At 36.9% G+C, this 13,853-nt stretch overlaps 1 protein-coding gene across 1 annotated transcript in view; it reads right to left on the reverse strand.

The window, feature by feature from the left end:
- Positions 1-13,853, reverse strand: part of LOC107744565 (disks large homolog 3) — a 78,383-nt gene that overhangs the window by 11,869 nt on the left and 52,661 nt on the right. Inside the window, exons 11-13 of the mRNA XM_016558281.1 lie at positions 10,412-10,568; positions 9,135-9,237; positions 3,178-3,306 (exon numbers count right to left, since the gene is read on the reverse strand). Of these exons, the coding sequence (XP_016413767.1) occupies positions 3,178-3,306; positions 9,135-9,237; positions 10,412-10,568 (389 nt within the window). The remainder of the gene's footprint in view (positions 1-3,177; positions 3,307-9,134; positions 9,238-10,411; positions 10,569-13,853) is intronic.

A 13,853-nucleotide genomic window follows, 5' to 3' on the forward strand; every position in this document is an offset into this window, starting at 1 on the left:
AAATTTGTTTGACATTTTTCTGTTAACACAGTAGGAAAAGTGTCGCAGAGAAAAATAAATAAATACGACATCTGTCATTTAAAATTATAGGCTAAGCAAAATATAAACAAAACCGAGTTGAGCATCCACACTTTGCTCCATCCTTATTCTGCTCTGTCACTCATCGACAACCTACCTGTTCTGTCTGAGGGCCGTATATTTACCACCGGTACAGCCTGCTCTGAGCATCGTTATGCACATGCTGCGCACAGACCCCGCAAATAAACCAAGTAGAAAGCATGCGTGCAGCGCACAATAAGAATAAAGAACAGATATGCTTTTCTGCATGGACGTCGGGAATGGGATATTGTTAGACCGCCCGCTCCCGTTCAAATTACACCAGAGTTACCAACCGCTACCGCGTTTTATTTGGGAATTTAATCCCGCGGCGCAAAAAATCTGGTCGGGAATGCAGACCTCTAGTGCAAACCATCGTCAGGAGGCCACACATTCATTAGGTGGATTATATATTTATTATGCACATAACTATAATTACTACGTAATATGGAAAGTTAAAACTATTATCAGACATTGATATAATTTCTTTAGAAAATATCAAAATGTCAACTGCTTTTTAATATGAGATCTTGTCATTAAACCTAATCAATGGCTGGTAGTTGTGCAAATTCATTGTGGGCAAATTGCTCCATTCTCTCAATTTTGATGGGTGCTTCTCCCAACAGTTGGTTTCAGATGTTCAATTGGATTCAAACACAAACTCATATAAGGCCACTTCAGAACGTGCCAGAGTTTTATTTTCAACCATTTTTAAGTGTTTATTGAGGCCTGTTTTGACTCATTATCCTGCTGGAGAACTCAGGACTTATGACTTGATTACAGATCTCTAACACAGGGCTGAATGTTCTGCTCTAAAATGACTTAATAGACCTCTGATTTTATGATGCCATGCACAGGTTCAAGGTATCCAGTGCCAGAGGCAGCAAAACACACCAAAACAAGAGTCTTCTTGCATTTTCTACCATGAAGACCATTTTCATTCAGAGGGTGACAGGTGGTTGCAAACTGTTGCACCTTGTGAACTTGGATTTGTTTTATAGATTCCCTTGGTTCTTTCTATACCATTTGCACAATCTTTCATTGTAATCTTGAAATAATATTCTTCCCACTGCCATGTCCAGAGACACTGGTTATAGTCCCATGAACCCTAAACTTCTTTACAGTGAACACTTCTCTTCAATTAATCTGGCTGAATAAGTATGGAATACTTACCATAAAGTTGTAAACACTGGTGAAACTATTCAGGGAAGAATTATCAAATCAAATATCTCCCAAGAATACCAATAATATTATCCAGGCATTTTAGGATATCTTTGTACTAGTGTTGTCAAAAGACCTGATATTTGGTACTAAAAAAATTAAAATGTTACGGTACCAGGTTTTCTGAAGTACCGGTGGTACGAGTACCCGGTTCTTGATGCGCTATCCGGAAGCTATCCTCTTCGTAAAAGCACTGAGACATGGCGACCTCAATAGGAGGAAACGCATCAAACTAACAAAACACCTTAAAGACCGACACCCCGATCAAACGAAAGAGTTCAAGCAGGTAAGTTTCAATTAAATTTTTTATATTTATAGCTTCTGTTATGAATATTACTCCATAATTTAATTTGAATGTCGGATTGAAATAAACATCGCTGTTAGCATATACGTAGTTGTGTTGTCAAAAGACCTGATATTTGGTACTAAAAAAATTAAAATGTTACGGTACCAGGTTTTCTGAAGTACCGGTGGTACGAGTACCCGGTTCTTGATGCGCTATCCGAAAGCTATCCTCTTCGTAAAAGCACTGAGACATGGCGACCTCAATAGGAAACGCATTAAACTAACAAAACACCTTAAAGACCGACACCCCGATCAAACGAAAGAGTTCAAGCAGGTAAGTTTCAATTAAATTTTTTATATTTATAGCTTCTGTTATGAATATTACTCCATAATTTAATTTGAATGTCGGATTGAAATAAACATCGCTGTTAGCATATACGTAGTTAATCGTAAGCATAAGCGCGGCTAATGCTAATATAATGAGCATTAGAATTAAGTTTTTAATGCTCCTATAACTTTTATTAATGTAAAAAACAGGAAGACATAATGATATTTACTATTTGTACACACCAGAGGCTTTTAAATGAACTGTTTATCCAAAATATGCATTAAGAGAATGTACAAATGTATGGTTAACAGTTTTTAAGTCATATCAGTCCGTCAGAAAAGCTTTTTTTTTTTTTAGTTAGTTAGTTGTTATACTTGGCTGAATAACTCTAGCAGGTTTTTAAAGCCCTTTAAAATTAAATATGAACACAGTTTGGATTAAATAAAAGTACAGCGAAATTTTTATCTCCTGTATAGACTTTACAATGACTTCATGTTATCTAACATGAGTTAGATCTAGTAACATCTTACAGTGAGTGAACAATATATTTTTAACAACATTCATTAATGTTTGTGAATGTACAAACACTTGATCATTCATGTTTGTTCATTGTGCATTAAATAATTTTAACAGACTGAACTTGATTTATGTATTAGTAAATTTTGAAATTAACCCCAAGAAGAATAATTGCTATATAACTATTGTTTATTGTTAGGTCATGTTATCTAAATAATGGAATCTTACTGTAAATTGTTTTTAATACTACAGTTTCCATCTATTTGATATACACTTAATATATGTAATCTTATCTAATTAATTTTTGTTTAACGTTATTAATAAAAAATAATGTTGTTAAAGTAGCATGTTTTTGTGTTTTGCTTTGGTACCGAGAACCGTGGATTTTCACTGGTATTGGTACCGAATACTGAAATTGTGACACCACTACTTTGTACAACAAAAATGATTTCAGTTCTTTATAAAGCTTTAAATTCCACTGCAAACAAAATTGCATGTGATGACAAAAATGTATAATTGAACACTTTTTAGCAATAAATGGTGCCTCATTGGTATTAAATGCAATAAAACTGATACTCAACTGCTGAAAACATGCCTTAATTATTTTAACTAGAATTTTACTTGTATTGACTCTGTTTGATCGACGTGAAGATTCCTCTGATTGAAAAAGCACTCTTATAAACTTTGAGATATCTACCAAATATCAGTAGAACTGAATGAAAGAATTCAAGGATGAAGAGGATACCTGACGTAGAGGGAGCGTTTCTCACTGGTGCGGAGGGAGCCGGAGCCAGAGCTCATGCTGCTGTTCATCATCTGCTCCCTCAAGTCGTGGATCTTGGACTCAAAACGACTGTATTCTGGAAAGAGACAAGGCACACAATCCATCAGCAACACCTATATTTACAGTGATATTCCGGGCTTTGCTCCAGGTTTTATGAGTGGAGGTGCTTGAAGCGCAGGGCAGAGAAGGAAAGCTCAGCAGCTTATTGAGAACTGATTAATGACCTGGAGAACAGATGGATATTAATCATATATCTGCATGAGCTATACGCTAATATCTCCTGCCAGATAATTAATTATGCATATTAATTAAGTAGAACATGCACTATTCGTATTCAGTATAAAGGAATGAAAACCTCCAACAAACGTCGGGACTAGACTTGTGCCGGTATTCGGTAATGCGATATATCACGGTAATTAATATTAGAGGTCGACCGATTCATCGGTTTAGTCAGTGAGAGTCACCTGTGTGTGGGATGGTCAAAGGAGATGAATCCCTGGAACTTTTTCCCCCGTCGAAAAAGACGGTTTTGATTATATTTTTGATTAATTAATAGCTGTTGATTATTTTAGGCTCACTTAAGTGACTGTATTTTTTTTTTTCATTTATAGGGATTTTTTTTTTTTTTAAAGAAAATAATTTATTTTTGTTTTATTTAGCCTGACATGTTTACTGTTCCAAAATGTTCTATATGTTTCTTAAAAATAAAATGTGTTCAGTGGGAAAAAAAAGTTTTTTTTACCCAGACACTTAAAAATATTTTAGAGCTGTAATCGCAATACCGTGAAACCGTGATATTTTTATCTAAGGTTATCATACCTTCAGAATCTCATACCGGCCCATGCCTAGTCGGGACCATAATCATTTTACACAGTGAACAAGGCTCTCGTTTTAGGGAGCAGCACTGAAGCATGATGGCTGATTGTTCGGCGGACTTTTAATTAAACGTGTACACCTCTGCTGCAGTGTGGTCAGGCAACTCACAAGCTTAGCAACCAAATTACACACTGAAATGCACGAGCAAACAAGGATAACGTATAGCCAAGGAAAGACTATTGTTTTCTTAAGCACTGGGATTTACCTTGTAAGTCCAATATAGATCATCCATAACAAAGACTTTATGATTTTTAACCTTATCCGTAACCTTGTATCCAAGGATCAAAAGTCTACCTTCCAAATCTTCCAAAAAACAGAACCTGAGGAAGGAATTCTCATTTTTATGAGAATATGAGAACTTGAAAACTCATAATAGCAGTAACTCCAAGTCTAAAGCTCAACGCAAAGTCGAAACTTGGACTTCATTGTCAGCAGAAACTGCGCCTGCAGGGAGCTCGTCTGTAAACGCCCTGTCTATCACAAACGGGTTAACAACATGCTGGAATGACAGGGCAAGGTAAAGTAACCTGACACCACCTGCCTGTAACCAGGGGAACACCCCAGCAGAGAGTTGGAAGGAAATGGCTTGACAAACTTCTTGAAAAAACAATTATAGCAAAAAAAGAGAAGCTAAATGTACTGCATTAGAGAGAACCTTGTTTGCATAAAGCTTAGTATTCTAATTAGACATCACTAGCTTCAAATTCACTGCACTCATCTGATAAAGAATAAAGTAGAAAGTAAATTCACCCCACTGGTCAGACACTCTACGGGTAATACAATACACATATGACAGACGACACAGACAGCTGGGTCCTCTCAGCCTGTCAGACACACAGTTCACAACATTCAAAGGCTAATGCTAAAGCGCAAGGTCTTCGTTGTGACCCGTCAACACAAGATCTGGGGAGAATCTGGGCCAGCTCTGCCTCACACTCACATGGCCTCACTTGCCTTCATTATGTGCAGGGCTTTTATTTTTGGGGAGTGGGGATTGGCTGCAGGCTGCCTCTTTGTCAATGCAGTTACATAATATTGCAGCCATGTGCTTTCAATGTGAAAGCATGTATAGGCACTAGGTTATGATTAGTACAGCCCTCTTAACAGGCATGCAAGTTAGTACCACAAACAAATTTTCTTTACCGAGTTCTGATTATTTCAACTGATTTCTGAATTAATGAGCAATATGTAACATCTCACAATTCCATGTGAAAAGACATTTTAGTATAATGATGTACAGTGTGAAAAAAATGCATATTTCTTTTTGTGATTTGCTAAAGACTAGATTTAACAGTGTCATTAAATTATTAGTTTTTGAAGATTACCTTAAGTGAGCATTAGATGACAGCAAAGCCGACCACTACGGGTCGATATACAACCAATACTCATAAATAAAATAAAAAAATTAATAATATCAGTCAGTAGCCAGTATAGTTCAGACATACTATACATCCTTAAAAAAATAATATAATAGATATACTATACATTTCTAAAAACAATTATATAATAGATATACTATACATTACTAAAAAAAAATTTTTTTTAATTAAATAAAAATAACATCCCGAAAAAAGAACTAAACTGCATGAAACAATTATTTTATTATGCCAAAAAACAAAAACTTGTTTGAAAAAATTATTTTTTTTTGTTTCGAATTTTCATCCTTATTTTGGTGTCCAGATTCTTTAATGTTTTTTTTTTTGTTTTTTTTAACATGGAGCTATAACAGCTATTTTGCAAATGAACAAGTTTCGGTTGCTCTTAGTGTTCCAGTGCATTATGTATCGATTAGATAAAAAAGATGCAACCTGAAGTAGTGACAATTTTTCTGCATCGTTACGTACATTCAAGTTAAATTAATTATTGAAAATAAAAACAAATGCAGTCTGGGGACTTCAATCTACTCACTGGTTGTTGATTGGATGAAGGCAGATCCGAATGTGAGGTTACAGCTGATTGTAAGGAAGGGGTGGCGTTAAGTGGAGGAAATGATTGGATAACTCCGTCATTTCACCGCCAGATTGATTTATAACATTCATTACAAGGTCAAAAAACGATTTTAAATTTGCAATAAGTTTGCAATCAGATCAATAGCATGAAATTTGAAAATATATAGGGCAAATTTTCTTTTAATGGTTTAAAATATATAAGGTGTAATTTATGTCCTTAACATGGAATGCAAGGCCAAATAAGAAAATGTGTTGTGAACGTTTGTCCCTGCTAGAAACAAATGCAGTTCAAGTTCACTCACTGTCCCCTAAGTTAATGTATGACAAGAGGAGTTCAAATTTGAACAGAAGCCAGTCTACAAATAGACTCTGTTTCTTTCTTACACACACACACTCAAGTAAGAAGCCATAATGTCTCTCATATTTCTGGTTCCCACCTAATTCAATGAGCTATTCTGGCACAAATTAATGTGTCACTTCTATTTCTATGTAGACGTAAGAGCCCTTGGGAGGGAGAGGCAGGCCATTTATACTCCAGGAGCATCTGACTAAGGAGGAATATGGGGGAGAGCATGCCGAAACAGATAACTTACACGGCAACATTCCTGTCATTGCTCACATAGACACCAGAGAATGAACTATGCACTGACATACTAAATATTAGTTACAGTGGTTATTAATGCACTTCAAATCTTGTCAAGGTCTATAATTGATTTCCTATCCTCTGTGCCAGTCAGATGTATCCACGTTTTCTGATTAGTGTTTACAGCTAATTAACACCATCTTTGACATGATGTTTTTGGTCTAGAGAAATTATTTGAAAGTGTCAAATCATAATAAAGCAGCAGCAACACATTTAACATAAGATAAACAATATTACAAAGTTTTGTGTTGTAGTTTTCACTGAACTACAAAATGACAGTAATGTTTAGCATTTTTAGGTTAAGTGACTTCCTGAATGGGCCCTTCCCTGCACCTGTCCTCCTGATCTCTGCAGGAAGCTCCATATAATAACGCATTGAACAAACATGACGAAGAAACGGCAGGCCTCAAAGAGCAAATATACCGGATCATTCTGACAGAACTAAAGTTTAGTTCAAAGGTGAACTACCCTACTCTTCTTACTGAATGAAAGCACCATATTGCTTATGATAATATAAAATATTTATCACTAAATGACTTACTGCTGCCTTTTGTCGTGTTTATGGTTTGAATATAAAACATTTCTCGAGAAATCCTCGAGCAAACAGTTTACCTGTGTCGCGCAGCAACACAAACCTTCACTGACTTTAAACGTATTAGGCTAGAAACAACCTTCATGACGTCAGCCCAACGGCTGAGCAGCTTCATAATTGTTTTCATGACTTTTATTAATCTTTAAACGCACTACACTATGTTGAACATGTAACTCGAGACAACAGAAATCCATTGTGAACACAAACAGCGACGCTTTCCCTTTTCAGCACAGCATGTTGAAGCACATAAAGCAATTATACTGCCAGTTTAACGTATAATAAAACCACACTGTGTTTTCCATACTTTACACAGATATTTCCTGAAAATACTCTATGAATATGAGTTGAGGTGATCTTACCCGGCGGCGTCTAAAGCGCTGTGTTCAGCTCAACCTCTCGTTGTCCAGCTCACTCCAAAAACATTTTAGGTAACTTAAGATAAAACGAGTCAAACAATGAAGAATAAACTAGCGAGCCGCACATCGGCGTGAGGAGGAAAATGTCGTTTTCTTAAGTTTCGAATCGACACGAAAGGTAAATAAATAGTAAAGAGTTTAATGAAAATGTGTCGGTCTGTCCTGCTTCGCTCCTCCCAATCCAAAAGCGGCACCTTCTTCTTTAAAACCGAGTCTCATTCGCGCTCGAGACGCGGGATTTCAATCCGTCCCGCTCACGCGACCAGCGCGCGCTTATTCCATATCTCCTGTCAAAGAGACTCTTGTGATCCAGCAGATGAAACCTAACCCTGCGCCAAAAATAAGCTTTCAAGCGGTAAAGTCAGGCTCTTCCGTCACTCTGTGGTTTTCAGTCCATTTAATTCTTTTCCCCCTCTTTTTTTTCTCTCAGGTTGATCCCTCCCACTTCTGGCACAGTTTCACCAGTCTATGGTTTCACCCCAGTACTTTCATTCAAGCGAGTGAACTAGTGTTGGGAAGTCCGAATCATTTCAGTGAGTCGGTTCTTTTGAACAGTTCATTTCAAAGACCCGGATTCAGTGATTCTTTTACGTCATCGCACGGCTCCTGACACCCGGTGTGGCACATTAAAACGTACCGATCAAGCCACACACACACAGGCCTATTTCCGATTAGTTTCGTTAATAAAAGTAATAATAGGCATCCAAGACTCCTAGTTCAATTAGTTGCAGCCGTGATTCATCTTATAAACAAATATTTAGAATCTAAATATCATTTGCGGCAATGAATTGCTTATTGTGAACCAGTTCAAATAATTCTTTAAAAAGATTCGACTCAAATAATGATTCATTCCAGTGAATTCCAAGAAACTTCAACACAGTCACGCTGTTTCTATGCATAGATCTGGATAAAGCTTTATTATTGAACACTTCACTGAGCAGAGTATGTCAAACAAAAATCTGCCCCCTTAATTCTACAAAAGCCAACCAATCATCAGTCACTGAATGTCCTCATTTGCAAATAAGGATTCTTTCTCATAAAACTAGGCGAGGCTAAGTAGTTCACCTTTCTTAAAGGGACATGCAGTAGTATGCCGTTGTGATGGAGTGATAACAGAAACAGGCAAGACACAACAGGCACACATGGGTGTGTGAAGAAAGCGAGAGCAGTTTGGGGTCTTGATGCAATAATCTCACATAATATTTCTATATTTCTAAGTAAAAAGGTGATCTTTTCTTAGAATCACACTTTAAATGATTTATTGCTCTTAAATGAATCATTGCATATTTTAAGACCCTATAAAAAGCTAACTTGCATGCATCAGCTCAAATCTCTTGTCATTGTTAATCTCATGCATTGTCCTCTAGGGAGCACATTTTCTTTTGCAGTGACAAACATCATGGATACACACTGAAAGAGCCACTCTACCTTCTGGTCTGTACTGGGCAATGATGGTCACCGTCTGTCCAGCCCTCTTCAGTGCAGCAGCAGCCTGCTCATGGGTAGCATTGCGCAGGTTTACACCATTCACCTGGGACAATACCATGGTAACAGATTAAAACAACAACCCCCACACGCCACACACTCACGCAAATCACATGATGCAATGCCAGCTCTAAGACTTCATACCAATTTAAGGAGCAGATTGTATTAGGAATCATGAAAAAATCCATTCCTCTTTCTTTCCATATAATATACACTGAAGAATATATATGGTTGGGGTCAGTACGATTTTTTTTTTTGTAAAGAAATGAATACTTTTATTCACCAAGGATGCATTATATTGATTGAAAGTGGGAGTAAATCAATACTGTTCTTTCTATTCATCAAAGAATCCTGAAAAAATTTTGGTTTCCACAAAAATATTAAGCAACACAACTTTTGACAACAGTTATAATAACAAATATAATAAATAAACAGCAAATCAGCATATTAGAATGATTTCAGAAGGATCATATGACACTGAAGACTGGAGACTGGAGCTTTGCAATCACAGGTATAATTACATTTGATAAAATATGTGACCATGGACCACAAAACCAGTCATAGCTAGCACAGGTATTTGTAGCAAGACCCAACAATACATTGTATGGGTCAAAATTATCGATTTTTCTTTTATGCCAAAAATCGTTAGGATATTAAGTAAAGATCATGTTTCATGAAGATATTTTGTAAATTTCCTACTGTAAATATATCAAAACATAATTTTTGATTAGAAATATGCAATGCTAAGAACTTAATTTGGACAACTTTAAAGGTGATTTTTTTCAATATCTTGATTTTTTTGCACCCTCAGATTCCAGATTTTCAAATAGTTGTATCTCAGCCAAATATTGTCCTATCCTAACAAACCAATTTAAAAAAAAATGACCCTTATGACTGGTTTTGTGGTCCATGGTCACATATGTATAAAATATATTAAAATTAAAAACAGTCATTTTAAATTGTAATACTATTTCACAATATTTCTGTTTTTACTGTATGTTTGATTAAATAAATGCAGCCTTGGTGAACATAAGACTATGGAAGCTGGTTTCCACCACGGGATAAAAAATAAAAAAGTCAGAATTGGGAGATAAAATATTGCAATTACCCTTTAAATAGTTTTATTCCATGGCGGAAACTGGCTTCCATATAAGACACTTTACAAGACACGTCTTGTAATTTTCACTATTTGAACACGAGTGTCATGGACAGTTACTGACCGATAGGATGCGGTCTCCTCTCCTCAGCTCTCCGCTCAGGTCGGCTGGCCCACCTGCCAAGATGAAAGACACGAAGATGCCCTCTCCATCCTCGCCGCCCACAATGTTGAATCCCAAACCTGTGGAACCCTTGTGCAGCAGGATCTTCCGCGGCTCCCTGCCAAGCAGAACCACAGTGTCAGAGATCAGGATGGACTCGGATCACCACAGCAGCAAGGAGAGGACGAAAGACAGACATGTATGTGCAATGAAAAAATAAATATAGAGGAAAAACCACATTAAGAAGTGAGAGTGGGGTGGTTTTTAGACATGTTTCAAAAATATTCCCAAAGCTTCATTCATTCCAGACTGCAGCAAGAAAGAATGAGAATTCAGAGGGCAAAGGAACAATAATAATATTTCAGTCTAGCCAGAAGGTAAATTATTATTTTGCATTTCGTTTTCCTCCTGTCGTTTACAGTGAGCGGAAATCGAGATGAACAGATTCATGAGAGCACACAACGGTCTAGTCACGACTAGAGGAGACTGGCAAACTTTCATCCACAACAAAGCTAAACAGCAAGTGCTCCAGATTTGTTCCAGAAATGAGCGCTAACACATACACACCGATAACTAACACACTTTCACACTCGGGCACAAAACGCGTTCACACATTGAGCTCATCCCTGCCTTGTGCAGGACTGCGGTACTGTTTTAGCAGCCGTGATTCATCAGCAGGCAGAGAGGCATTCCAGACTGCCCAGATCTGGCACACCAGCAAGACTCAACTACATTCAGCAGCCGTCAAAACCCCTTTCCGAATGTACTGCAGAATAACACACGAAAACCAGTTCCCTAAAATGCAACACACATCCACGTTTGTAGTGACAGCTCCCAGCTTTCAGCAGTGCAGTACGCATGTTTCTCATTAGAATTCTGCACTACCACAGAACTCGGCTGGCTCTCGACATGAGCCATTCCACCTCCATTGCCCATGGTACAGCTTTATGATGCTGAAAACAGCACTTTTATGTGAGCGGATGACTTGTGCTTTTAGGAAGTGTTTTGTGCATATATGAAACATACATAATGAACATATAGACTGGAGTGTGAATCAATTTACTGAGAACCTTATGTCCATAAATTTAATGAAGGTGGTAAACAGATTTTAATCACCTTTTTTTAGCTCCATTTATTACATGACACACTGTAAAACCATGGCCTCCACAACAGCTCCCTGCCTTCTGCCTCTCTGATGAATCTTTTGTACACAATGTTATTTTTTTAGTTCCTCTCTATTGCAGTCTGTCCCTGCTGTAAGCTGACAAATTGAAAATGCTCTCACACACACACATACATGCTAAACATCTGTGATTGATTACCTGCACATACTGGAACCAGAATTAATTTCATTTGGTTATCCTGTTTTGAACATGCAATGTAGAGGTTGATACTTTACAAACAAACATTATAATTAACCTGTTAAAACCCTGAAGAAATGCCAGAAAGGGTTGTAAATAATTTGAAAACTGAAAATGTTTGCACCCTTGTAGTTCAAGAAATTGAATTTCCACAGAAAACTGAAATGAAATGAAGATGAATTTAAATGCCATTGGCAATGGGTTCCGGGAAATGAAGTGTTGTACTACCCTGCTTCTACCATCAGGCATACAAACCTTCAAAGCTTTTTTCAAGAAAACTTTGTCAAGGCAAGGCATTTTTATTTCTAAAGCACATTTAAAAACAGCAGCGGCTGACCAAAGTGCTGTACAATCTAAAAACTTAAAACGATCAAATACACACTAAAAGAAAATACAATACAATAAAACAGATAAACTAAACTAAACTAAACTAACTCAAGCCAATATTCAAAGTTTGTTTTCACAAACATTGCTTCTATAAAGCATTCTATTCTATACATTCTAGCTAAAAAAAAAAGTCATATGAATTTCTTTGAGTTTCCTTAAATTCAAATTCAAATTGCAATTCTATGTTTGCTACCTCAATTTAAATTTAATTTATTTCTGAATGGCACACAACCTGGATACCAAATGCTTTGTTGATTAAATACTAAGATCAGGTTGATTAAATAATAATCAGAAGTAATAAAATGAATGAAAACAGAGGCATATGAAACTGATTTTATGTGACCTGAGTTAATTAAAGGCAATTATTATTAATGTCTAGATCAAACACTTATTAGGTCTAGTAATAAATGTTTGTACTAAATTAAGTGAACATATGCTTTTATTAAAAAGATGGGAGATTAGTACTAAGAATTTATTTCAAATTCATACCTTTTATACCAAAGCAAATAAAGAAATTAACAGCAAATATGTTGCTATTGCAGAGCTGTACAATTCACAGTTTCCCGGTGCACAACAAGATAAAGCAGTTATCAGATGCAAACAGTCACTCACTCAAACCACCACCTGGACCTACTGTACCTGTTCATGAGGGTGATGCTTGTCCGGCCTCGTCTCTCTACATTGGACTTTACCATTGGCAAGGAAGACGAGATGTTAACAGTGAACATGGTGCCTGCCACTAGCTACCCAGCAGGGTTATGAAGAAAATTATCCCAGGACTCTGTATCTCAGTCCAGACCAGCGGTGAATGCCGTATGTGTATATGTGTGCTTTCTCTAAGTGTAGGGGGAGTGATGGGAAACAGCACCACATCGCCTGTCACGCTGTCACCCCTGCAGCAACAGGGTAAGACTTAACTCTTACCAAGCCACTCCAACCACATTACCAAGCCACTCCACTCTTACCAAGCCACTCCAACCATCCAACACAATAACACATCCTTGATTTTGAAGTTATCGATCAGGAATTGATTGGATCATGAAAAGTAGCTTATTCGTAAATGACTATCTTGTTGTATCTGCATGTGAAACAAAGTCTAAGAAGCTATTTATTTGGGTAACATTATGCAATAGTTCATGTGGCCTAAGTGATGCCAGTGCACAAGGAAAGTTGCTTCAGAGGAGAGAGGAAGTTACTTTTTTTTTGTAATTAAAAATGAGAAAGACTGTTGATTTTCTTTGCAATAACTTGCAAAAATGAATTGGTTAATATAAGACCAAAATGTGCATTAAGAGAGTAAAAGTTGTCTATATTGTAAATATTTTATCTCATCCACCCTATTTTGCAAAGTGGAGGGTAACCAGTGTGTTTGCATTATGAAAATACATTAGAATAATAAAAGAAATACCTGTTTGCAATATCAAGCAGCATAATGAGCTATTTTGTACAGCTAAAAATAACTAAGAGCAACTGACACCAGAAGCCTCAAATATTCAAGTCACAAATGACCGTGCCTGTTCTTATGTTAAGAACAAGGTGGATATGGCGGATATCAACTTTTGTAGAGTGTTTATTGTTGTCACTCCTTCTCCAATAATCTCTATGGCATATGTGCCCCCCCCCCCCCCAATCACACACCCCCCCCAAATCTTGGG

Source organism: Sinocyclocheilus rhinocerous, unplaced genomic scaffold (assembly GCF_001515625.1).
Source record: "Sinocyclocheilus rhinocerous isolate Xijiao unplaced genomic scaffold, SAMN03320098_v1.1 scaffold557, whole genome shotgun sequence".
In the NCBI taxonomy this organism is placed as follows: Eukaryota; Metazoa; Chordata; class Actinopteri; order Cypriniformes; family Cyprinidae; genus Sinocyclocheilus; species Sinocyclocheilus rhinocerous.